Source organism: Strix aluco, chromosome 5 (assembly GCF_031877795.1).
Source record: "Strix aluco isolate bStrAlu1 chromosome 5, bStrAlu1.hap1, whole genome shotgun sequence".
Lineage (NCBI taxonomy): Eukaryota > Metazoa > Chordata > Aves > Strigiformes > Strigidae > Strix > Strix aluco.
The window spans coordinates 34,832,857-34,859,026 of record NC_133935.1 but is presented as its reverse complement, the minus strand read 5'-3'; the positions used below and the strand labels follow the sequence as shown (position 1 = coordinate 34,859,026).

The following is a 26,170-nucleotide window of genomic DNA, read 5'->3' as shown; positions in this document are numbered from 1 at the left end:
AGAATATTCAAGAGGGTATTTGACAAAAGATGCTAATCTCCAGCCTTGATCCTGGAAGACAGCCTGCAAATACAGCAAAATGTGGGCTTTTCAAGAGGCGTTCAATGTCAGCATAACTTTGCTTACATTCAGACTAACAATGATAACTTCAGAACGAGCAGAGTCAGGTCAATAGTGAATATATATATTTAAGTCCTGCCATCAAAAGGAGTTAGAACGCCTGCAGGAGTACATGTGAGTTTAGTAGCCAGGACTTAAATTAAACAACAGTTAACACAACTCTGCCAGCTTTCAGAAGGAGAATAAGAACCTGCCCTTTACAAGTTTTCCTTGGCCTAGCTGATGACTAACTCACCAAAGCAGGTGTTTATGCTTTTGGAGTTATGTAAATGGCCCCTACTTAAGTCTTTTCCACTCCTTATGTAGTGATACTGGAGAAGAATATGGAGCTTTGTTTTTAAACATGTTTATGGTTGATTTGTTTTCTTTAGGAAATACAATGTCTGTAAAAGCTTAATGGTAAAAGAGAAATGTCATCTTGCCAGAAGGGCAAGTCTACAATATGTGGGTCTATGGTACTGCCTGTATTCTAGTATTGGCAGCAATGATAAGGTACTGAAGTGATTTGTCAGTGAAGCCAGAAAGGTTGGTAATTAATCATAGAATGGTTTGGGCTGGAAGGGACCTTAAAGATCACCTAGTTCCAACCCCCCTGCCATGGGCAGGGACAACTTCCACTACACCAGGTTGCTCAAAGCCCTGTCCAACCTGTCCTTGAACACTTCTAGGGAGGGGCCAGCCACAGCTCCTCTGGGCAACCTGTTCCAGTGTCTCACCACCCTCACAGTAAAGAATTTCTTCCTTATATCTAATCTAAATCTACCCTCTTTCAGTTTAAAACTGTTACCCCTCATCCTATCACTACACTCCCTCCCCATCTTTCCTGTAGGCCCCTTTTAAGTACTGGAAGGATGCTATAAGGACTCCCCAGAGCCTTCACTTCTCTAGGCTGGACAACCCCAACTCTCTAAGCCTGTCATCATAAGGGAGGTGCTCCAGCCCCCTGATCATCTTTGTGGCCCTCATCTGGACCAGCTTGAGCCTGTCCATGCCCTCTTATGTTGGGTGCCCCAGAGCTGAATGCAGTACTCCAGGTGGAGTCTCACAAGAGCAGAGCAGAGGGGGAGAATCACCTCTCTCGACCGGCTGGCCGCAATTCTCTTGATGCAGCCCAGGACATGGTTGGCTTTCTGGGCTGTGAGAGCACATTGCTGGCTCATAGTCAGTTCTCCATCCACTGCTACTCTCAAGTCCTTCTCTGCAGGGCTGCTCTCAATCCACTCTTTGCCCAGCCTGTATTTGTGCATGAGATCTCTGATACATGCAGTGAATACCTCTGATACAGAGATATGGCCTATAGGAACTTGTGATTATCAAATGCTGGTCTAATATTCTCAGGAATTATGGAATATGATTTCCAGCTGTAAAAGGGGGTTGGGGAGTGGAAAGAAGGAGGAGGGAAAAATTACAGCTTGTGAAAAATAGTAGATTAATGGCACTGAACACAGAAACTCATTTTATGTTGACGGTCTGTAACCCAGACTCTGGTGATGTGAATTCTACCATACAAACCTGTTTTGAAAATCAGGGTTTCATTAAACTAAATACACCTTGCTAGTGCTTCTCAATCAGAATAATAATTTTTAAAAAGTTCCTGTAAGAAATAAATTGTTTTATAAAGAATGCCATCTTTGCACTGAATGTTTTGAATGTTCATGAATTTTCATGTCTAGAAACTTGTAGTTTTCAACCAGCATTTCTCTGAAGAAGAGTACAGTTCTTCCATAGGAAATATTCTTTTCTCCAGCCAGTTTCAGTAAATGGGTTGACCAGAGGCTGTGAAATCTCTGCCTATGGAGATATTCAGGACTCAACGGAACAAGCCCCTGAGCAACCTGATCTATTTTGGCTCTGCTTTATCTAGAGACTTAGCCCAGATGACCCCTACAGGTCGTTTCCAACCTAAATTAGTCTGCGATTCTCTAAGTCTCTTGTCACACTGGGTTTGCACTGCTCTGAAGACCAGTAAGAATGTTATTACTGACCAGAAGAAAATCAGTTTTTCCATGGGTATTCCTCCTCAAGAAATCAGTTCGAAACAACTAATTTATTTGAATGTTAGGGACCTGGCAATTATCATATGGTGATAACTCTGTAGGCACTGGTGCCACAGGTCAATTCCAAACACTTATTCCATTTTTGTGTTTTCAGAGTGTTTTATCTCATTGCTGTCCCCTTGATTCCTCTGGTTTTCTTTCTTCATAATCTAGACATCACTTTCTAGCAAATTGCTCATGTCAATAGTCATTTTATTTAAATTTCCAAGGGGACCAATATTACATTGATTTTTGTTTGCATGTTCCCATAATATGAAATTGAGTTTACTTCTCCAAACCATTTAATGAGCCAAGCCTTGAAAGTCAGTTACAACAAAAGAATGCTCATCTCCTCTCAATTAAATATTTAGAAGCTGAAGGATACTGTGTCTAGATACTAACCTAACAGACAGAGTTTAGCAAATTCCATTCACGGAAATATTTTGTAACTAGGATGGTGCTCTTGATATTTTTTTAGGGTATTTTGATTAGCTGTTTTCTCCTTAGATTAAGTGAATGTGACATTTCATTCAATTACTCCTCCATCTGGATTTGTTCTTCTCTTTCCAATCTTGTTTTTCTCAGGCTTTCTTAGTGCTTTCCTTTACAAACACTTAACATGAGCAAACCCAAGAGAAATGGATTTCCATATTAAAAATTTAGAATGATTATCTCTTTCTTCTGAAAATAACTGAACCTCACAAAGGTATTTTGATTAGATCTTCTGTTGACAAAGCTGATAAAATAACATTACAAGGTACTGAGTAAAAAGTATTCTTTAAACGTCTGTATATTTGTGATAACTATATGGAAGTTTTTCATGTTTCTGTGTGAAAACATGTTACACATAAGAAATTAAATTTAGATGGAGATAGTGTTCACTTGTGTAACAGCATCTCCACAAGTCATGTTACTGTGGCTGCCATACGTAGTATGTCTTAAACTACAGTGTGCTGGAAAATGCCTATAAGTTTCCTGTTTAACAGCCATCACTAAATTTACAGGCTGGTTTTAATAAATTTCCTGCATTTCTCAAATTTTATTGGTGTGGCAGGACCAGAGTTTCCTTCTGTATATTTGACTTATTAGACAGTTCTTTTGAGTTTTGATGGGTTTTGTTTGTTGTTTTTTTTTTTTAATCTGAGCTGTTTATGACAAAATTGCCAGTCCACTGCTGGCTTACCCTCATTTTTGAGAGAGTAGTTTGCAGGAAATTTTTAGAGTAGCAGAATCTAGTCTTGGTTTTATGGTATCTACTTGCTAAAGTCTCATGGGAAAATAAAAGATAATTTGTGAAATGTGCCTATAAAGAAAAACATCATTAGAGGCCTGATTTAGAATCCATAAAAGTCAATGAAAAGAGTACAACTGAATTCATTGTCTGAAGCAAGTCTCTTGGGGGCATTTTGTTGCTATTGTATCATTTCATGTTGAAATACTTTTCAGAAAGTCATCAGCGAAAGAACAGCAAGGGTTTTTTTCTTCAGTTTTTAATACCAGAAAGTCACTTGTTCCATTACGCACTCAAACCCATTTTTTCATGCAGCCCAATAGTACTTTGGGTACAAACATTTCTCTGTGTCCATTGTTGAGGATTCCAATATTCTATTTGTTTAAAGAAGTGTTAACTCTGTAGTGACGGTTGGGGTTTTTTTCCTTTTTTTTTCTATGTGCTAAAGAAAATCATACATATGTATCTTAACTGTTGGAGCTTTCATTTCTATCACGTCACAAGCTAGTAATAATGTTTTAGCTACTCTAAGGACATGAACACACTACAGCAGTTTAAATAATTTCAGCATCTATCAGAATAGTGGTGGGAAGAATCAAATAGGCATCAAAAGTATAAATGTCAGCCTCCCACCCATATAGTCACTGTAGTTTCAAGATAAACAATACTATATTTAAGAACTCCTAGTAAGTTGTGTTAACCAAGAATTAATGTGAGAAATATTGAATATAGTGCAATGTCTAAAAAGCTATGAATCATCCCTACAGCCAACTAACAAATTTCTTGACTGGTTTTCTCAGTCTTCACACTTTTCTCATACCCTGTACACCTTTACCCATTTCCTGGGTATTCCTCAAACTCAGCCTGTAGTAGTTGTCACTGTTAATGGGATCCATTCAATTGTCTAAAGCTGTATTGTATGCAATTTTATGAGAATTTCATTGATTTCCATTAGAATCTGAACAGTTTATTTTCCAGTATTAACATGTGGCTGTCTATGTTCTCTTGTCATCTTCAGCTGACCCTGCTGTAGCTTTCTTGTAAAGCACTATTTCTCCTCCTGAGTGCAGAGCTGAATTTCTCCCCTTCTCTTTACTGCATATTCTCTGTTCTTTGCCAGACAGCCTTCTGTTAGGTAACAGATGTTCTGGTGTGCATACCCTACATAAAGCTCTCTTCATGCTACATACAACCCATAGAAGAGAAGATGGTAGCACTGTGAAGAGATCTTGCTGGCATAATCATGGCCCTCAACCTTCCTGGGCCACAAATCTGTACAATGTTATGTTGTGGGTGGCATCAGATTTCCTTTTTCCTGCTGGCTTTTAGTTCTAATATTCAGAATTCATGTGGCCAAGCGGGAAGCTGGAGGAAGGGAAGGTGGACACCATGGCTCTGTAGCTGGAACTTCATTATTTGTGCATGTGGGGCAACAGTGGTAAGACCACACTGTCATACAAACTTTTCTTGATTGCTAGATGTGACTCCACACATTTGCACGTCTGTGTGAGTGCAGAAAACCAGGTCAGTTGGCAGAATCAGATCCTGACTTGCCATTTTGTTTTTGATTGAAGTTCAGGACCAAGCTTCCAGACCCAGATTTGCTCACCAACCTTATTTCCACCCCACACTTGGGTAACCCACAACTCCATGTCAGCCTCCCCTCCAAGTCCTCTCTTCCCCGTGAAAGAAACGCACATGCAGGCCAGAAGGAAGTCACAACATGGCTTTCAGGAAACCAGAAGAAAAAGGAGTTGCCAAAATACTTATAGAACTACATATGCTTGAGGAAGAATGAGGAAGTGGGAGGGGTGACACAGGACCAGAAAAACAGGTATTCACCACTGACCATGGTTTCTTTCTTTTTTACTTGAAAAAGTAAGCCGTGGTGGCTGTTTTGTTTTTCTTTTGCAGTCATCTCTAACAAACAGTGACATCATCTTTGTGAAGTTGCATGCCCCTTGGGAGGTCCTGGGCAAATATGCTGAACTAATGAATGTAAGAATGCCTTTCAGGTAGGTGTAGTTGTATTTTGTCTTAACCTCCAAAGCCACACTATACTGTAAAACTAATGTAATAATAACACCAAAATGCACATAGAAGAACTCTTCTGTAAAATACCACACGTCTTTAGAAAATATAAATGGAGTACTTTAGATGCCATATTCATTGCTCTTTCTTGTTAATGCCTGCTATTGCAGTACAATACTGGTTTGAAATTAAGGTGAGCTGTAGCAGTGCAGCTGTTTTCATGGGGTATTCTATCCTTAGGCCCTTTAACCCCTTCAATGCTGGAGCCCCGTGCATACTTGTGCGCTGCTGTTTTTTAAATGGACATTTCATTGAAATCAATGGGAGGTCAAGAAGATCCAGGTACGTAAGGCAGCACAGAAGGTGCATGTCTGCTGGACGTATCTGGTATGTTCAGCACCTGTAAATTGCTTGTATAGTGTGTAATTACTGAAATACAGATTATAAATAAGTATCCCGTCAAACAGGAGAACAATTCAGACTATAAATGCTTTTTTCTGTGGAGAAAATAAAGAACTTATATTAAATGCTACTGATAACCAAATTCATTCCACATTGTCATTCAGATTATTTTTATAATTTATTTTATATTATTTTCATGTTGGGCTATGAAATTTTCTATGTAACATATTGATTTTACTCTGCTGGTTATCAGAACTGTTAAAATAGCATAAAGACTTCCACTGGAACTGACCAAAACCCATGAACTGAGAGGTCTTGATTCTTCCTTCAATTAGCAGGGTTTATAGATGTATAACTCCATTGATTTTAATGGAATTACTCCTGAGCAAGAAAAGGATCAGACCCAGAATATGCAACTAGTGAGTTGGTGTCCTTTGTAGGTTTTCTTCTGTTTTCTTCTCACTTAAGGATGAAAAATGCCTCTGGTATAAGACAAGCTGTAACAGTAGGAACTACAAGCTGTAACTTGCTAGGAAAAATGGATGTGAATTAAGGACAAAATTGCAAGCTTATTCTGTATGTATTTAGGTTTTCATTTTCACAGCATATCTTCAACTGTTCTTACCTGTGTTTTTAGTGATAAAGAGAAAAATATAAAAGCTATCACAAGTCATTGCAAGATATTAATATTCTTTCAAAAAAAGTGTTCTAGCCATAGAAACAGTGAGCTGGGCCAAAAGTGTACCTCCTTTCACTTCTGTGGCATTCCTTGGGATGAACCTGCCGTAGTAGGAGGATAGGGTCTCATGATTACCTACACCAGGAAATCACATTTTAGTCACTGTGAGCAGCTTGTTCTTTCCTGATCTGAAGTCTCTTTTTTGAAATCTGTCTTTCGGCAGATAGCAAAGTAGTTGCCATACAGATTATATAGAAAGTGTTGAAAATGCTAAAGGTTTCTTGACCTGCTTCAGGACCACAGCTTCATTCTTTCCACATCCAAAGAGAGAGAATTATTACAGTATTGTTAAGAGGAAATCATGGTGATTTACTAATGTCCTCTGGGCAGGGTCTTAAATTTTATTTTAAGAGCAACAGTAGTGTTTACCATTTAAAAATAAGGACCAGCATTTTGCAAAATGTCCACTAGTCTAGACTGCCTGTTTCCAGGTGCCCTTGTTTAACCTTGTTTTAAGGGTGGCTGATTGCTTACAGCTTATGATATTTCAGGTTGGAATTATCCAAGGTCCATGCATTGGTGAATAAAATCCTTGCTGTTTCAAAGCAGAGGTGCCAAAACAGTAGATAACTCTGAATATTTGAAGCAAAATCAAGAAGTGGATGGCATCTTCAGAAACATTTAGCTTTGACCCTTCTCCTGCTGAGTCGAGCAAGATAAATAATGCTATCTTGTGGAGGAGTTGGCCAAAGGAGGCTGGCCAACATGAAATTGTTCGAAAAATTTCACTTCATCAGCACAATATGGGCACTGATAACAAAAATAATGTCAAAATATTATGCGTTACTTAAATTCTAAGTCCTGAAAATTAACCTGGAATACTAACCAGGTTTTTTTCTATAGTTTATAAAGCATCGGTGCTGTCTTATTTTAGAAAGCTCCCAACCATGTTTGCTTCCAAGGTACTAACAGCATTCCTACAGTACAGTTAATATACATGAATATTCAGAATATGTGTCGTGTGAGCCCTTCATTTTCCAGAAGTGGTACAGTTCAGTGTTAAACAATGGAACCTCTCAGAATACACAGAAACCACCTTGATTTAGTGCTGACCTTCAGCAGATGGCAAAGTCAGGCTCTGGAGGAGGTAGCCAGACTTCAGGCAGGCACTCAGATCTTCCAGTAAGGAGTATCAGTTCCAAACCCCCACCAAAAAGCCCTCAGATTTTCTTAACTCTCATGAAGATGTGATCTCTCTGCTGAAGGTGATGGATCAAATCCTGACAGCTGTGGTGGTATAGGCACTTATGAGGAGAACAAGAGCTGCCAGCAGCAGAGTGGGACAGGAGGTGGACTCCCTGTTCTGCATCTCCACAGGATGGTTAGGGGGCCACTCTGCCCTGCAGGGCTGGTCGGGAAGCAGGCCGAGACTGTGGTCAGCATGTGTCTGCTCTTGCACCCTTGTCCACTCACTCGTTGCCCATGCGCACTCCCACACAGCTTATTGCACTGACAACAGAAATCAACTGTGCTTGTATGAGGGGCAAAGGGAGTGGCTGCATACTTGGGGGTGGGTGCAGAGCACATGCTCATTTGCTTGTGTAGCCTATGTTCTGTTTCAAGGGATGTTAGCCAACAGCAAGCACTGGTCCCCATTGGTACTGCATGTGTTATGGTACATTGCAGCATCAGGTACTGCTTTCCTGGCTTTTCTAAGTGACTCCCCCTTGTGTTTCACCAAATGCAGCTTTATTAATTCACTAGTGGATGTGAGATAATTTATCCATATTTGAATCAGTCCTATAGAATTCCTGCAACAGTTTATGGACTTCTTTGAAATAGAAACATCTTTGGGTCCCCGTCTTCACACATGACAAATAACAGAAAAGGAGAAGACAGTGGGAAAATGATGACCTTCTAGCAATTCAAATGCCACCAGAGTCTCTGTGGCTTCCTGTGACAGTTCTGTTAATCTCTCTTTTAGTCTCTTCCTCCACCTCTTACAGGCTTCTGTCTTCAATCTCCTTTCCTTCCTTGCTAGTTCATACTGTAACTGACGATGGGTTTTCTTCTCGACTGGCTTCATTTTTGCTGTTCTTCCAGGAGAAAAATCTATTACCTGCACCGCCGATACAAGTTCATGAATAGGTGAGTACAATTCTTATGCCAGTCCAGTTTATGTTCAGTTGGACACAATGACAAAAGTAATGGTTAAGCTGGAAGGAAAAGTGTATTAGCTGTGTTTGGAGGAAGGGTGGAGGGAGTGATTACACACTAGGACATATACAAAAACACATACAGAAATTGCATTTTTAAGGAAATTTCAATGTGAAAGAGGTAATTCATTTTCTCAGTGTTGTCTTTTTTAGGAATAAAAAAATATTTTTCAATTGATGGAGCCTTTTAAAGAAGAATAAGTGTGTTAGTGCAAACACTGTTATCTCTTTCTTTTCATGCAGCTCATTAGGGAGTTTCTTTGGGTTAAAATACCACAGTTACAGCTTTTTTTTCATTTCTGTGTACCTTGCTTACTTATAATAGTGATGGCATTAGTAATTTACTGCTTGCTCTGTGGGGATACTTAGTACTTTGTTAGTAGATAGGAACACAATGAACCAAGTTCATCTCTGGTGTAATGTACTGAGCTTGAGAGATGAGTATTTTTCAAGAATCTTTGAAGTGCCTTCACTCAATTATTAAACGTCTTTAGGGTTATGTTTGATGCCTGGTTTATGACTGACAGTGCAATGAAAAACTTCCAATGCTGCAGTTTGCATTTTAATTTTTTTTGATACCTTGGACAATTAAATGAAAATGTCTCCAAAAAGCCTAAAAAATACGCAGGCTTGGCAAAGACCAGATCATATGTTGGCATTTAGTTCCACAGTGCTGTTGATACAGTTTTCTAAAGGCTCTGTGTCACTCTGAGGTCAGTGGAAATATTCCCGCGAACCTCTGAGAGAGCAGAATTAAATTTGAAAAATCTGCATGTTGGAGTAAACAGCTGTATCACTTTGCAGATAATGTCAGTAGTTGAACATCCATGGGAAAATAAATCACATATTATCACTCTGCTGTATAAGCATATTAAAAAACATTTTTTATATTAAATTCCATCACGGTGTGCTGGTGGCTTGAGAGTACCAGCATTGATCTCACATTATAGTATTTGCTTCTTTATATTAGTAAGCACCAAATGGGCACTTTGTGGAGTTAAGGCATTTTACCTAGTTGGCACAGGCTAATAGACGCACACAATTCTTCTAAAGCTTGTTGATGCTCCCCCACTTTCCATCCACACTCTACAATAAATAATATAGTGGCTGTTAACTTTGAAATTTGTCTTGATTTTAATTAAGACATGACTGCTTTGACTAAAGCAATAGATAGGAGGGAGTAGGTGAAGATTCTAGCATTTATATGTGGTGTATGAAATTTTGCTTTACATTCATTTTCTTATGAGTCAGGATGCCATTTGAAGTCAGTATGGGAAGAGGTATGATCTTTTTCTGGTATTTTAGTTCCTGAGTGATGAGAACACTTGGCTAAATTCAATTTTTATGTTCAGGTCTATAAATACCTACTTGAGGTGGAAAAGCTATAAAAGAAGAAAACATATTCAGCTTTATTTTCATTTATGTGAAACTCAGATATACAGATTCAATAAAAGTATCTATTTCCTCCTAGTTCAGTGAAGATTACAAGTAAATGAAGCCTTGGTCCATTTTTTGAGCTAAGCCAAACATTATATTGACATTCAGGCAAAATTTATTTTAAAGAGGGTTTCTGTTACAAGGCAAATCCCAGAGCAGGTCACTTGCAACTTGTCAACCTGACTTGGATTTTTTCTATGAAAAATTCTAGTGATCTCAAAATTTCAAATAACAAAACTCCCCTAATACATTTTAGAGGAAAGGAGGGGTATCAGGTACCTATACAGTACCTGCATTGTGGTTAAAAACTAAACTAAGAAAATACCTAGCACTACAGTATGCATGAAGCTCTGTCAAAGCTGACCCACAAGTAAAAATCACTCTCGATTCAAAACATTTTAAAATTTTCCTAACTCCCTCTTTCCTTTGAAAAAATGATTCTATGCCTACCACACTTCCTAGTGAGAAAACAGTTTCTTTGAAATTATTTGAGAAAACCTTTGTGTGAGTTAAGCACAATATGCGTCTTCAGAAAGAGGATATTGAGTAAAGACTAGACTTGGAGAGCAGGGGCAGGATTGAGGTACAAGACACTCTGTCTTTGAGACACTGTGAATTAGAATGAGGTTTTTGCCTTATGAGGCTAGCAAGTGTTTTTAAAGAAGGAATTTAAGAAGGGTATTATCAGATCTTCCACTTTCCTCTTTCATTGTGGCTATCTCTACAGTGCCTCATCACTCCATGCACTCTTGTTCTTGTGTAGGTTGATCTGCTTTCCAAACACCGTTCCCCTTTTTGGCTTAGTATCTAAACTTCTTCATAAAGGAAAGTGAGGCATGAATTAGCCTTGAAGAAGTGATAAAACACAGTAGATTTTTAACACTGTGTGTCTGTGTTTGTTAGCACCAACACCACTCTTTTTCAGTTTTTTTCTGAGAGATGCTCCTGTAGAGTATAGAGCCTGTGCTTCTGGCTGGTGGCACTAATGGAGTGAGCTGGAGGCAATTTAAAAATTTGGTCATTTTTCTTTTCCAGGGAGATAAATAGGTTTGGGTTGGTTTGTTTGTTTTTTTTTTTTTTTCCCCTAGGGATGGCTGTACTGTATGTTCTGGGCCTTGCAAAAAGGCTTTGCAACCTTCTCAGACCTGTTTGCCAGCAAGCTCACTGAGCATGCCAAGTAATCTGAGCCTTGAGAATGACAAACCAGTTAAATTCTGGGTACACTCAGTGAGAAGCCAACATGAATAATGCATTGCTCTTAAGTGGGGAAAGCACTCTATGCCTTCCTGCGCATGCATGGTGTGATAAACCTGCAGCACGGTGTATCTCAAATGTGCACATTGACTTGCAGGGTGAATGGGAAAGGATTGCAGATTAGCAAGGGTATTAATAGCTTAGAGAATTCAAATTATTTCAGTTAACAAATAAGCATGGAACGAGATATTATAGAAAACCCTTCTGGCTGATTCCTCTTCCCTTTTCCATACCAGAGTCACTAAGCCTGCTGAATATACAATAATGCAGAGCTTGTGGTCTTTACAGAGGAAAAACTAGAGGCCAAGAGACAGGGAATTTTTCTGTAGAGAACTTCCTTTTCCCTTGTCATGCACTTGTGTCTGCACAGACTAGCTGAAGGCTGTCAGTCTGGATGCTGCAACGGGAGAGTTACAGCTGGTCAGCCCTGGGATCTGACATCTCGCCTGCACTCAGGCATTTGCAGACTACCTTCTCCTGTGCTCTGAACTGCTGGGACAGTGCAAACACTGCCCATGAAGAGTTTATGATTAATTTAGTATAAGTCATGTTATGTTTGTATACACATTCCAGTTCTTCCAGACAGTCTTGATGGTACATTTGCCTCCCCCCCGCCCCCCACCCCCCCCCCACCACGCTGTTCCCAGAGTGGGAATACATAAGTGGTACCAAAACAAGTAGAGCTAATTTGCTTACAATTTTGAAATCTGCCCACGTTTAAAAGTTAGCATTAACTTTCTTATTCAGGATAAGAATACCTGATAGGAGAAGGTTGAATATTCCAGGAAATACTATATGTATTTTAAATGAAACTATGTCATAATTTCACGTCACTTTCCCACGCACTCAGCTGCGTGGGTAGGGATTGCCCTCCCTCAAAGGGACTGTGCAGAGCTCACAGCATTTGCTGGTCATAGAATTAATGTGCTGGCTTCTGTTAAAAGAAAAGACTTCTATTAAAAGAAAAGAGCTTCATCCAGAACTGGACTTAAAGTTCAAAGTATGTCAATTCATGCCCTTTAGCTCCACTACTGCAAAGATTCATCCAGTAACTGAAGTATGTGCATAGTCCTTAATTTGTAGCCTGTGATTTTTGCAGGCAGGGATCACCGATTAGGATTTGAAGGTGTTAAGAACTTCTGAGAGAGTAGGCCTCATTGTGCCAGACATATATCATCTTTCTTATGTGTTTTTCATTATAATGCTTTAGTTTGGATTTGAATTTGGTTTAGATTGTCTTCTCCAATCAGCTCTGATTCTTCCCTTTCCCTTCATTTCACTGTACATCTTTACATGAGCACACCTGCAGTTAAATCTGCCCTTTCTCCAGCTTGGTCTTAGTTTGCTTTCACCTTCTAAATGCAAGAATCTCTGGCAGTCACCTGTTAATCTATACACTGAGTATTCTGGTTTCACAGAGTTGTAGTATTGCAAGACACTAGAATTGAACCAAATTAACAAACTAGCCTGGTTTTTATAGCATCAATTGTGAGGTAAGAATCCATACAGAGAGCAGTAAAGGGATGCAACTTGCTGAGGTTTAGCTGCCAAAGCTCTCTGTCACAGTCTCTGCTGTTCTAATGTTTATATGTCCAAAGTCTAATGTGTCAGTTAAGCCTGAAATTTAAACTAACTGAAATGCTGAGAAATAAAGCTTTAGAGAGTTGCCAGAAGCTTACTGTGCTTATCAAGATTTATAGCAGTGTGTACCATCAGCCTTGCTTTTCTGCTGAGACAAAATAAGAGGTTCCTCCGCTGAAAGCTGGTTATTAATAATCAAGTTCAGCATGTATAATTTGGTCTGCCTTGAAAAAGTCAAAAGACATTGCATCTTTTCTAGTTGTAAATATTAAGTGGCCTAGTTTATCAGCATGTATTCTTTGCCAGTGTTCTGTAATGTAATGAAAAAATATTTTCTCAAATGCTCACACTTTTCATGTGCTGCAGGATCGAGAAACAAATAAGCAGGTTTCGAGGATGGTTACCTAGAAAGCCAATGAAACTGGACAAGGAGACACTGCCAGATCTGGAGGAGAATGACTGCTATACTGCTCCATTCAGCCAACAAAGAATCCATCAGTGAGTATTTTATTATATCTTAATTACAAGATGAAAACATTTCCTTCTGGATTCACGTTGGAAAAAATCAATTTCTTAGTTCATGTCTTAAAGACTAGTGCCTTCAAATTAGTTCTTTGTCACAAAAAAAGAGAGAGAGTTCTGAGAGAAGAGCATAAAGTTAGTCTACATTTCTAATAATTAAAGGTCCGGCTCAAAGCTAAAGGAAATCAATGGAAAAGTTCCTTTTAATTCGCTGGAATTTCAATTACATCACTAAAGTAGTCAAATGGCTAATTCTCTCTTGGATCAGAATTGCAGTTGATCTTTGTCTCTTAAAGATGTGATTAAAACTTCTTTTTCAACATCTCTATGTCCTTAGCATAATAAAAATTAGTCCTTCTAACACTGATGCTCAAAATAAACTGATACTGTGTTTCATTCCTAGTTACGACTGTAGAACAAACAGGAAATCAGAGAATGTAGTTTTGTTTGTATTCCTCTGTTTTTTACTTTTATGGAAACAAAACTGCTTGCAAAATGCCAATGACACTTGTCCAAGCATACCAATGGCACCAGCGTTGCACCAATGTCACTAGAGAAATCATTTGGCTACTAGAAGCCTTTATTCACTTGCAAAACACAAAACAGAAAAAGCCCCACATGACCTTCAGACCCCATGATGAATTTCAGGGCTGTCAAATTTTGAGGAAAGAGGGTGTCTTATGGGTAGTTAGTGATATGGGAAACAATCATTGACTAACTGAGAACAAAATCACAAATAGACAGCACTGACCAGGGTACTAACAAAAGACACAGAATGACTTCAAGACAGCTCAAAGTCTAAAAATCTGAAATACGTGATTTTATCCAGGGAGAAGCCCAGTTGATGCAGTGCTCTTAAATGCCTCACTTTGAACAATTTTTCAGGGATTGGATTTATTAGCTGCAATAGGAATGAATAAAATAGATCTCTGACATAAGTAGTGACTTTCCAAATACAGCAGAAAAACAAAAGCAGGTGCAAATCTCCAGGGAAATTTCAGTAGAAGACTGCTCCTAACACAAGTCACCAGCCAGGGTTATCTCCACTAAATGTCTGTGCCCTGAATAGTCATAAGGTTCAGAGTAGAGAGTCTTCTGATACTTGAGCAAAAAGATGGGTCAGTTATTATGCCCTACAAGAGGAAGAGTAGGTGCAAATTAGTTCAAGACTAGACCAGTGATAATAAAAACTGAATGAACTGGGACATCTGGGTTGATATTTTTATTAATAGTAACATTAACTATTAACTTCCCTTAAAATTACAACACATAAGAAAGGTTTTTTGTGGCTGGAAGGAGAATCGGCATATATGAACCACAGTATTTTTTTCATTCTTCTGCCTTGCTCATGTTTGCATTAGTAAACTGGCAGGGGGGGTTTATTAAATACTGTGTTAGTTTCATTAATACTCCTGCTGTTGTTTGGTACTTCTTTTACATCACTTCAGACTTTGAAGCTCTACTCCCCATTAGACATGACATTTTCTGGTTTGCTTTCTGTATAGTCTTCCTTTCCTTTTGTTTGGGGACTGATAAAATGTTGGCTGAGCTGCCCTCCTTCTCCCAAAAGGTGCTGGCTCTGACAGGGTTCTTGTGCTCCCATCAAGCTCCAGCCTGTTAGCTGTGTCTGTCTTATTCTGCTTCACTAGAATTTTGAAATATAATGACTTGTTCAATATAATGACTTGTTCAAACTCGTCTAGTGAGTTGCATGCAGGCATTTTAATTGTTCCAAAAATTTTAGCGTATGTTGGTAAGCAGAGCATTTCAGGAACATCTTTAGTATGCGCTTTTAATCTTTGATTGTGGAGTGTGGGTATTAAATAATTGGAAATGTAGAGTTAAAAAGAACGATTTTTTCAGTGTCACTTAACAGTCAAGAAGTGTATTATGTTGGTCTTCACTTACTTTGTACAAATTGCTGTTTACTTTGTGCAAATTGCTGCTTCTTCCAAGATGTACATAAACATTCTCTTGAAAGGCCTGTATTAAAGCCAATAGTAAAGATACCCACCTATCCTCAAACATGGGGAAAGTATGAGTAGAAATGAATTTTTTTATTTATGTTTATCCTAACACATATTAACTGATGTAGCAAATAATGTGACTGGCACCTTCATTTGTCTGAGTGTGTTGTGCCAGATGAGTGTTTGATCACTAAGAAAATTACTTCTCTTTCACCTCTACCCACTGCTAAGTGTAGTAGCCTTCACAAGGGCAGCACTGATAATTGTCAGTACTCAGAACAGTAACAGAAAAAGGCTCCAAAGTTGATAAAACCCTGCCTCCATATTAGGTTAAAGCTTCAGTTTTCAGTTGTCACTGTTGTATTACATAAACTCTTACTTTTTAAGGAGTAAAAAAGTTACTAATTGAATGTAAGTTTTTTTTAAAAAAACTGTCAGGGCTTTTATTTAAATTTCTAACCCAGAGACCCACAATAGTATTTTAGGAATGTGAAGATAGTTACGGAAATTTTTGAGCTGCAGAAATGAACAACTGCTGTCTACAATAATGTTATGATAATTTAGCTTGCAGTTTGTCAGTGGTAAGAAAAGACCATGCATTTTCATATTTGGTGTAGTTAAGGTTTTGCTAAAGTGATCTTCCCATACCATATTGCCATTACAATGCAATTATAATGGAGGCTACCTAATTGTCATAGGCAGTTACTTGTGAAGTTCACATTGTCTTCAACAAGTACATCATCCTGTAGACTGGAATAACAGTGACAGTGTCTTCCCTACTCCTGGCTTTTATATGTGACTCTGCATCCCCTTCCATCACACAGTTGTGCCGAAACTGATTCAGACAGAACGTGCATAGGACAGAGAGGGTCCCAGTACCACATCACAGAATCACAGAATCACAGAATTGTCTAGGTTGGAAAAGACCTTGAAGATCATCCAGTCCAACCATTAACCTAACACTGACAGTTCCCAACTACACCATATCCCTCAGCGCTATGTCAACCCGACTCTTAAACACCTCCAGGGATGGGGACTCCACCACTGCCCTGGGCAGCCCATTCCAACACCTAACAACCCCTTCTGGAAAGAAATGTTTCCTAATATCTAGTCTAAACCTTCCCTGGTGCAATTTGAGGCCATTACTTCTTGTGTTATCGCTTACTACTTGGTTGAAGAGACTCATCCCCAGCTCTCTGCAACCTCCTTTCAGGTAGTTGTAGAGGGCGATGAGGTCTCCCCTCAGCCTCCTCTTCTCCAGACTAAACAACCCCAGTTCCCTCAGCCGCTCCTTGTACGACATGTGCTCCAGACCCTTCACCAGCTTCGTTGCCCTTCTCTGGACACGCTCGAGTAATTCAATGTCCTTTTTGTAGTGAGGGGCCCAAAACTGAACACAGTAATCGAGGTGCAGCCTCACCAGTGCCGAGTACAGGGCTAAGATCACTTCCCTGTCCCTGCTGGCCATGCTATTTCTGATACAAGCCAGGATACCATTGGCCTTCTTGGCCACCTGGGCACACTGCTGGCTCCTGTTCAGCCGGCTGTCAATCAACACCCCAGGTCCCTCTCTGACTGGCAGCTCTCCAGCCACTCCTCCCCAAGCCTGTAGCGCTGCTGGGGGTTGTTGTGGCCCAAGTGCAGCACCCGGCATTTGGCCTTATTGAAGCTCATACAGTTGCCCTTAGCCCATCGCTCCAGCCTGTCCAGGTCTCTCTGCAGAGCCTCCCTACCCTCGAGCAGATCAACACTCCCACCCAACTTGGTGTCATCTGCAAAAAAAAGGAGTGGCCCCAAAACCGAGCCCTGGGGGACATCACTCGTGACCGGCTGCCAACTGGATTTAACTCCATTCACCACAACTCTTTGGGCCCAGCCATCCAGCCAGTTTTTTACCCAGCAAAGCGTGTGCCCATCCAAGCAGTGAGCAGTCAGTTTCACCAGGAGAATGCTGTGGGAAATGGTGTCAAAGGTCTTACTGAAGTCAAGGTAGACAACATCCACAGCCTTTCCCTCATCCAATAAGCTGGTCACCCTGTTGTAGAAGGAGATCAGGTTTGTCAGGCAGGACCTGCCTTTCATAAACCCATGCTGACTAGGCCTGATCCCCTGGTTGTCCATTATATGACATTTAATGGCACTCAAGATGACCTGCTCCATGACCTTCCCTGGCACCGAGGTCAGACTGACAAGTCTATAGTTTCCTGGATCGTCCTTTCTGCCTCTCTTGTAGATGGGTGTCACATTTGCCACCCTCCAGTCCAATGGGACCTCCCCAGTTAGCCATGACTTCAGGTAAATCATGGAAAGCAGCTTGGCGAGCACATCTGCCAACTCCCTCAGCACCCTTGGGTGTAACCCATCCGGTCCCACAGACTTGTGTGCATCCAAGTGGATCGATGCTCAGCTGGCTGACCTCTGTGTTGTTTAAGACTTTTTAACCAACATAGGGCCATTTTTTGAGGATGTAAAATGCTTGTAATGTATTGAGTTCTTGAAGTCCTTGGAGAATAGTAATAAATATAAGGCTTTCAGTCCTTGTGCACTGTGTTAAGGTGGTAGCTGAAAAATGTCACTAGTGTCTGCTTTTTATCAGATCTTATGTATAGATTTTAAGATTCAAGTTTATAATATAAAAGATAAAATTTTCTTGCAAATCTGGTATCCTAACTGAGAAGAAGAGATGAGTGGAAAGTACATTAAACTGTTCTTTAACAAATAGCCACAGGAGTCTAAACCATATAATCAGTCTTTTAATTACACTAGCAAGGATTTTTCTGGCTATTGTACAAGTATTTCTGGAGAGCAGGAGATGTACTTTTGCCAGTTGAATATATCAAGGATTTATGTGATGTCATAAATCAATGTTTATCCAAGACATGCTGAACAACTGCTTAATGGCCATGTAGTAAATCATTCACAAATACAACCATCATGGACATATACATCTCCATATACTGAATTTTCAGATAAATTCTCCATGTCCTCACTGTAGATTTTGCCACATACCATAGCTGGATGTTGCAGAATTCTTCCTTCTTTCCTGCTGTTATGTGCTTTTAATTTTCTAAAATATTATTCCTTAAATATTCATTTGAGCTTGTCCACGTTTGATGTTTGTCCAAATATTGCAATATTGCAGTTTGGCTCTGGAATTCCTTTCTTCTTCCTTTCTTCATACCATCAGATGTTTTTTCACCTCATCAACGAACAGACAGTTTATCTTTTTTGATCCAGCCACAGTTTTCACATCCAGATTTCAGTCTGATACAGTTGATGTTCGTAATGTGGTCTGAGTACAGTCTTCATTTGTGATAGCTGCTTTTAAAAACATTGAAAGACAGATGACTGACTATACTTACCATATAGAGTCTGTGGAGGAAAATAGTTAAGACCAAAACCAGTAAGGCCTGATCAGTCCTTTTTTCAATAGGAATTAATATTTTTGAAATATTGATGTACAGTGAGCATGTAGGTCAAGTTGATGGTCGTCTCCTTTCTTGAATTTTTCTTTCCTATTCAGATGGAAAAGACCAGATGTGGAGAAATGCTTGCTTTCAGAAAAAAAAAAAAAAATTGTTTTAAGAGGCACAGCTAACCATCTGCCCTCCCTCTGAAACAGGCAAAGAAGAAAATTCAAGAATCACATTTGTAAGATGTGCCCATAACTTTTGCAGCATGGCTTCAAGTTTTCTTTTAAAGGGATTATGGTATACCTTATAGGGTATATCACAAAATAGTTAGTACAAGAGAAGACCAATTTCTACTACATTTTAGTTATTTTATGTAGTGAGCTGCTAGTCAGGAATTGTAACAGTAGTAATTAGCTGCAGTTTCTTAGATAGCTGTATACTAGCTAGGAAAATGCTTTTAATTGCTGTTTAGAGATTTCAAACTTTATATCAGGAGCTATTTTCCCCTGTTTTTTTTCTTCCAAAGGCAATAAACTCTCTGATTAAATCTTAATCTGATAAATAATTGAATAAACCACTTAAAAATAAATATTTATTACTTCAGTGAAAATCGTATTAAAAACTTACACAATTAGGAGGACCAGGACAGTATCTGGATTAATTAAACAACAATGGCCCTGCATACCAGAGGTTAATGAAGTTATTCCCATTTGTACTATGTTCCCTTGTGGTACAGGATGAGATGTCCTATATCTTTGTCAGATTTGCAAGATACGCATCTCTCAGGGTGGAGCTACATTTTAAAATTTCTCTGATGCTCATATTATCCCTAATAAATCCCATCCCTACCAAGATGATCTGTGCCTGTGTCCCCCCTGAGCTGCTTCACCCCAAGATCATGGATGGGGCAGGGAGCTGCTACCACTGGAAATGAGGCACAGGGTTGCGTGGACACTTACTTGTTTTGAGCCAGGATGGTCATTCTTGTGTTTAAATACATCTACAGTATAATAACTATACATTTATAAATGACTTTTTATAAGCAGCGAATCACAAATACTCCTGCTCTTAAACAAGGCTTTGTGCAGCCAAACTTGGAAACACCCTGTAATGGGTTTTTGAAATTCTCTCTGCTTCTGGAAGTTTTAATTGCCTGGCAAACTGAATGAAACAGGGTATCCCTGAAAAATACATAAAGCTCATTCTATCTCAGATTAATATTCCTGAGTGAACCAATTTAAATTAAGAAGTGATTTGGGTGGCAGGGTGATTTGAGGGGAAGGGCAAAGGAAGGTGGAGGAGAGATTCGGCACTTTCATGACTCTCTATTTAGCAGTTTTGAGCCTGTGATGTGCCAAATCTGAAACAGACAAAGCCACTAATACATTCTTCATCCCAAAGTGATCCTGTGTTAGGCACGTGATGCGAGAAGTCCCTGCTAACCATTAATAAACGTTTTCTTTTAGATAAACAAAAAAGTCAGCTGCAGCCTTAAAAGTCAGGCAAAATGAAAACAAACAGGAAGTGATAATAATATACCCATTTTCAATCAAATTAACTACACAGATATGTGGTAATATTCTCACTGAAATACTGCAGGCTCATCTTGTTTCTATTACAGATGATGGTTTTCTTTCCCTGATACTAAATGAGGTAAAAACCTGCTATTGCCTCAGCCAACAACAACTAGCCAACAACATCTAGCTACCTGGGAGTGCAGACAGTTGGGCATTTTTCCTGTACTAAAGAATACACTTCTCATATAGTGATTACTACTTTGGACAATATCTGTGTTTTTAGTACGTACTGCTTCCAGCAGTAGGCATTTGCTTGGAACATACCTTTTGGTATGGTGAATATAAGACATCAAATGTTTCAGTGTCTGGGGATCCCATGGAGGAAAGGCGCACATTGATACGTGCATGAACACATCCTCACTTTGTGGCTTTGTAACCAGACAATGGGTGTTCAACTTGCAGCTGAACAGTACAGCAGAAAATAACCTTTTCCTGCCTTTCACTTCTCCAAAATAAATTCAAAAGTAAACCCATTTTTTTTAAATGGATGTTGACAAAGATTCAAGAGCTAAATTTACCCGCCAAGGGTTTGTACAACCTGCAAAATTACCAAAGAGAATGCATGAACAAGAATTAATTGGCAGTTTGTTCTTGGTTGAAGTTTTATTAATTTGAGGGCCTTCTTCAGACAATAGTTAGCTTTGTTGTGCTTTGTTATCATGGAAAGATAGTTTGAAATCTCCAGTTCAGAGTCTAATTAAGAAAGCTACAAATATAATTTCAAAGCAATTAACCTTCACTGACTCTTTGTGTCGCTTACAGTATGAATGTAAGAGCAATATTTCCACAATGACATTTTTAAAAGGGACTTTAATTAAGGATCAACTCTGGAACCTTTTCTGCCAGCAGTGCTCTCATTATCTTCATTGGGATTTTCCTTTTGAGTAAGGACAGCTCACACAAATAAGACTTACAGGACCAGGCTAATGGTTATAACTGTTATGGAACAAATCACTGACTTTCTTATCTACCTATACATTAACTTCACAGGTAATAAAAATAATAGTGTATTAATCCTTACTTATTTTTTATCTTACAAATGAGGTAACAAAATGATCAAAACCTTCAATGAACTGTCTCCTAAATAAAGACTAAACTCTTACTGAGCCTGAAAGCAAGTTGTGTTGCTCTTATGAATATTCAAACCCTTGTGCATATTGAAATTCTAACAAGGGCAATATAAACAGAACTGCTGAGGAAACTGTTCCCTCTGAAAGCAACAAGGATTAAAAAGCTCTCTAGGAAGCCTCTGCCTTATGCAGTTCATAGGTCTCTAATGTCTGATGAATGTTTATCTACACCTAGTTTGGAAATGTCTTCAGCTCTGGCCCCTGTGAACTGAAATTTGAGAGGTGAGATCCTCCAGAGACTGAGAAAGTCTTTCTCCTCTGAATTCATCGCTGGATGCTGTAGACCATGAAATAGCCTTGATGGCTATTGTGTGAATATGGATTTGCCACCCACATTCAGAAAGACGACAACCTGGAGCACAAAAATTTTGGAGGAAGAAATGTCCATATAGCATGGGAGGGAAGGGTGGTGGTAGAAAGGAGTAAGTCCTACACTGAACTGCATGATTCTTACCTGACAAGAGCAACTCCTGGGATTTTTGCAGTAAATTGAAACCTCCCTGGCATTGTCCTATTTTATGTCAACCTTTAACTGGGTTGTTGTAACACGTAGTTACAACTACTTGAGATATTCTCAACCTTTGAATGCCACTCATGTCTGCCTATTTTTGTTTCCTGTGCCAGAACTCCCTGCCTCCCTGGTTATGGTGATACTGCTCTTTCTGGGGCTACTCTACAGACAATTTCACAGAAACTATCTGCATATTTAAGTTAAACAAAAGAAAAAAACCTTGTGGTTTTTATATTCAGAAATAGGTGAGGATTATTTTTAAACTTTACCACATGCAATTCCATCCCAAAACAATGATATTGTTAGGGATAATCCAGGACATCCAGAGGGCTCATTTTGGCACTTTTTTTCACCTTTGGTGAACTCTAGCATCTCTTCTGCATCCATGTCTCCATGAGTAATGTTGGAAAACAGTGAAGAACATGTTCTTGGCCTACTCTAGTCATGGTGAGTTCTCCTTCTCTTCTCCCCCCTTCTGCCCTCAGATGCCTTTTACTGGCACAAGGATGGGCAGCTCTTATACTCACACTGCTTCAGCTAGTTCTGGAATAGGCAGAGTTCTTCATGGCACTTATTATACTGAGGTGTCGACATCTGCTTCACAGACACATCTGGTTGTTCCTTCTTGGCCATGTGAGATCAAAAGCTATTAACATAGTTGCTAAGTTTACAAATGAATGCAAATGACTAAAGTGTTTGCTTAAACAAGTAGTTCTTATTTCTTTTTAAGATTGCATAATATTTAATTTTTGCCTTTTTTTTCATTCATAACTCATGAAAATAGAAGTGACTAAATGCAGAAAAACTATTAACCTACTTGTCAAGAAAAACTATATGGTGCTTTTGGAGCAACTTGTCTTTTATACCTTTACTTTGGGAATATTTTTTCTATCTGCCTTTGAAGCCGAACATAAGGAACTTAGAGATTGTCTTGTATGGAAAATTCGGCAGAGAATTTTGATAATAAAGAGGGAGAATATGGAGTCCCCAAAGTCCGAAAGTTGGATTCCTTGCCTGTTTTTCCAAATGACTGTGGAGGTGCAAAGCCGTGTATGATTCTCCATGGGTAAAAATTCATTCTGAAAAAGTTGGTGTTTCATTTGGGTAAAATTACCTGAGGGGAAAACTGAGCAGTAGATCCCATGTTGTGCAGAAGGGAAGGTGACATAAATCCATGCCAAGCTCCCTATTACGATGATCTCTGTTAAAGTCATATTTGTCTAGTGTGCAGTCCTACAGGCTGGTCTCTCTATGACATCTGTATGATTTTACCATTTTATTTATCAGTTTATTCAATTCTCTAGCTCTTCACCAACACAGAGAAAGAAACAACCTTACTTCCTATCTAAAGTATTTTTAAAAAGATGAGCCTTTCTATTCAGTAAGTTACTAAGGACTGCATTTTTAAAAAAATTTAGTTCCCTCAATATATGCACAGGACTACTTAATCAAAAGCTCCATCTACTTACCTGCTTATTCAAGTGTGTAACTCACTTTCACAGTCTATCCTGAAGCCCTACACACCTCAAGCAACTGTAAGAATTCTTTAGCAGTATTTAATTGACAAGTTGAAACAGTCTTTCTAAACATGTATATTGTTTGCATTTTCCAGTTATTATGCTAAAATATCCTGTTTTCCTTGGGTATGTATATTGGGATTAAGAAATCTATATAAAATAAATTATGCCAGCCAATCTAATCAATACAATATATTTTGTGGCCTCCTTTTTTTTCAATTTCCTGGAGTCATCACAATTCTGTCTAAACTATTGAATCTGCATATTCATATATAACTCCATAAGCAGCTTCTGAAAGCTAATTTTCTACTCTATTTTAGCTTCCAGGACCAAACACAGGAGTATGTAATATTTTCTATTTCTAACATAGTATTGATTTTCAGTAAGAGTAGTTTACCAAGTAGATGTTTCCATCTGACTCTTAATGGTAAAGCATACTAAAGAAGCCTGAAATAGAAATCAAATGTGAATTTCTACAGCTGCACTTACAAGTCTTATGCTTTTGCAAATTTTTGTGCCAGTGTTTTGTAGTTTTCCGTGAATTATCTAAAAGTGATGCTTATCATAATGAATGCTTAAATATCTTTGATCTTTCTCCAAACTTCTCCATGTAATTATTTGTTAGGGAATGAATGCCATTACTGACATCATCTCGTCTGGTGAATCATCTCACTTAATCTGGTGTCCTTTAATCTTCCTTGCACTTGCTCACATACTGTAGATTTTTAAGTGTGCTATAGAAAGTAACTGAAGTCAATATTTGCTTTAAACATGCTAGTATATATTCCTGAGATGCCCTTTGTTTGTATTTTTATATAGCTTCATCATACACAACAAAGATACTTTCTTCAATAATGCTACAAGAAGTAGAATTGTACACCATATCTTACAAAGAGTGAAATATGAAGAAGGGAAAAATAAAATTGGTAAGTGCGAGCAACGTGCCTTCAAACGTGGGTACTAAATCCCACCAAAAAAAGAGAAGTCTGCCTGGGCTCGTAGCAGACTCTTTTGCTTCCTTTTTAATCACCTCAGTTATGAGCTGTTTACATCTCACCCACTGGTGTTGTAGGGGTTTTCCCTGGAAGACCTGATCATTTCCCTGTAATATCAGGCTGCTTTCACAAGCACATATGTCACCACATGGGATTTATCACCTCTGCAAGGAAAGAGCCTGACTTAAGCAAGAAATATGTACAGATTAAGGGCCCTGGAGAAGCAAATAGACTCATGCAGAAAAGCTTTTACTCCTTCATAAAAATGTACTTGGAATGATGGCAAGATTTGTACTGCTGTGCATCCCAGCCTGTAGGTCTTCTCCCTGGATACCTGTCTATCCCTAAGGGAGATGAAAGGTTCTGTATCTCTGTAGCTGCTGTAAGTCAAAAGGAAGTTCACCAGTAATGTTCTCAGTGCAAAGGATGCCATGCATAACCATGGCATCACTTTCAAATAGGGAGTGGAGTGGACCTTTGGAGCAGCAAATATGCAGATCCAGGAAAGCAGGCAGTGACAGAGGAGGGCTGGAGTATGAACAATATCCCTCTTCTGCCTTGTGATACAGAGCACGTACTGCTTGTGTGTCACATAGAGACTGGGGCATCACAGAGATGCAATCCCCATAAAACTCTGCAGCCTATTTCATTTCCCTGCTTCTTAAACCCTGTCCTTCCTCAAGAGGTAGAGAAACTTCCCAGAACTTCACTTGTTTCTTCCTCAGCTCCTGGGATGAGGGCAGCAATAGCTCTGAGCAATGACAGTGAGCAGAGGTGAGAGAAGAAAAGGAAGAATTGATGTGGTGCATGCAGCTGTTGCATTTAGCGCACACACTTGCAGTCCCTGCCTGCTTCAAGAGCCCAAGCTTCCTCACATATCTACTTGTGTTGTACCTACCATGAACACAACCTTTCATTGATCACTGAGCAGAGCAAAGCCTGGCTGGGTTGTACAGGTTTTGCTTTTCTGCCAGACTTTGGAGGAAAGCATATTCTGCCAAGCAGATACTAATGCAATCACTGAAACTTCTGTTTATGTTGAATTAATACTTCTCATTGCTGTGTTCTTGCTGCTATCATTCCCCTGTGAATTAGGAAAGGAATAAGGATTCTTTGCCTCTTGGTCAATGGCGTTCAAATGCCTTCAGGTTGTTAGTGCCAGTATTTAGTTTTGCATTGCCTAATAGGTGTTCAGGCCTATTTTGGTGACTTTCCAAGTGAAAAGTGTCCACATCTCAGCAATCATTCATTATTTCTCTCAAGGGTCTCATTAAAGAGGGATAAAGCCTGGCTGTGTGGGGTATATGATTACTTTTTTGTGCCAAATAATCCTTTTTGTTCAGGTTCAAATATATTTTCTGGTCTTGTACTACTGCAGCCTGTCTTGTTCCTGTTCTAGCTGCTAGTCCAGCAGCTTTTGTAAGGCATAAACTAAACTTATTTTACAACCTTGCTATCATATGGAAATTAAAGAGTTTCAGTTGCTTTACTGGCCTGCAGTTCAAAAATTTAAAGATCTTCCTTGAAGTTTTCAGCTCACAAGAAATACAG

At 39.1% G+C, this 26,170-nt stretch overlaps 1 protein-coding gene across 5 annotated transcripts in view; it reads left to right on the top strand.

Annotated features, from left to right (window-relative positions):
• The window catches only part of ANO4 (anoctamin 4), a 221,530-nt gene that overhangs the window by 137,657 nt on the left and 57,703 nt on the right, over positions 1-26,170 (top strand). For 4 of the 5 annotated variants that reach the window (XM_074826959.1, XM_074826958.1, XM_074826957.1 and 1 more), the window contains 4 exons: positions 5,302-5,402; positions 8,603-8,647; positions 13,354-13,485; positions 24,444-24,550. In XM_074826959.1, coding sequence (XP_074683060.1) covers positions 5,302-5,402; positions 8,603-8,647; positions 13,354-13,485; positions 24,444-24,550 — 385 coding nt within the window. Of the gene's footprint in view, positions 1-5,301; positions 5,403-8,540; positions 8,648-13,353; positions 13,486-24,443; positions 24,551-26,170 lie in introns of those variants that run through there. The other variant, XM_074826960.1, reaches the window with a different exon arrangement.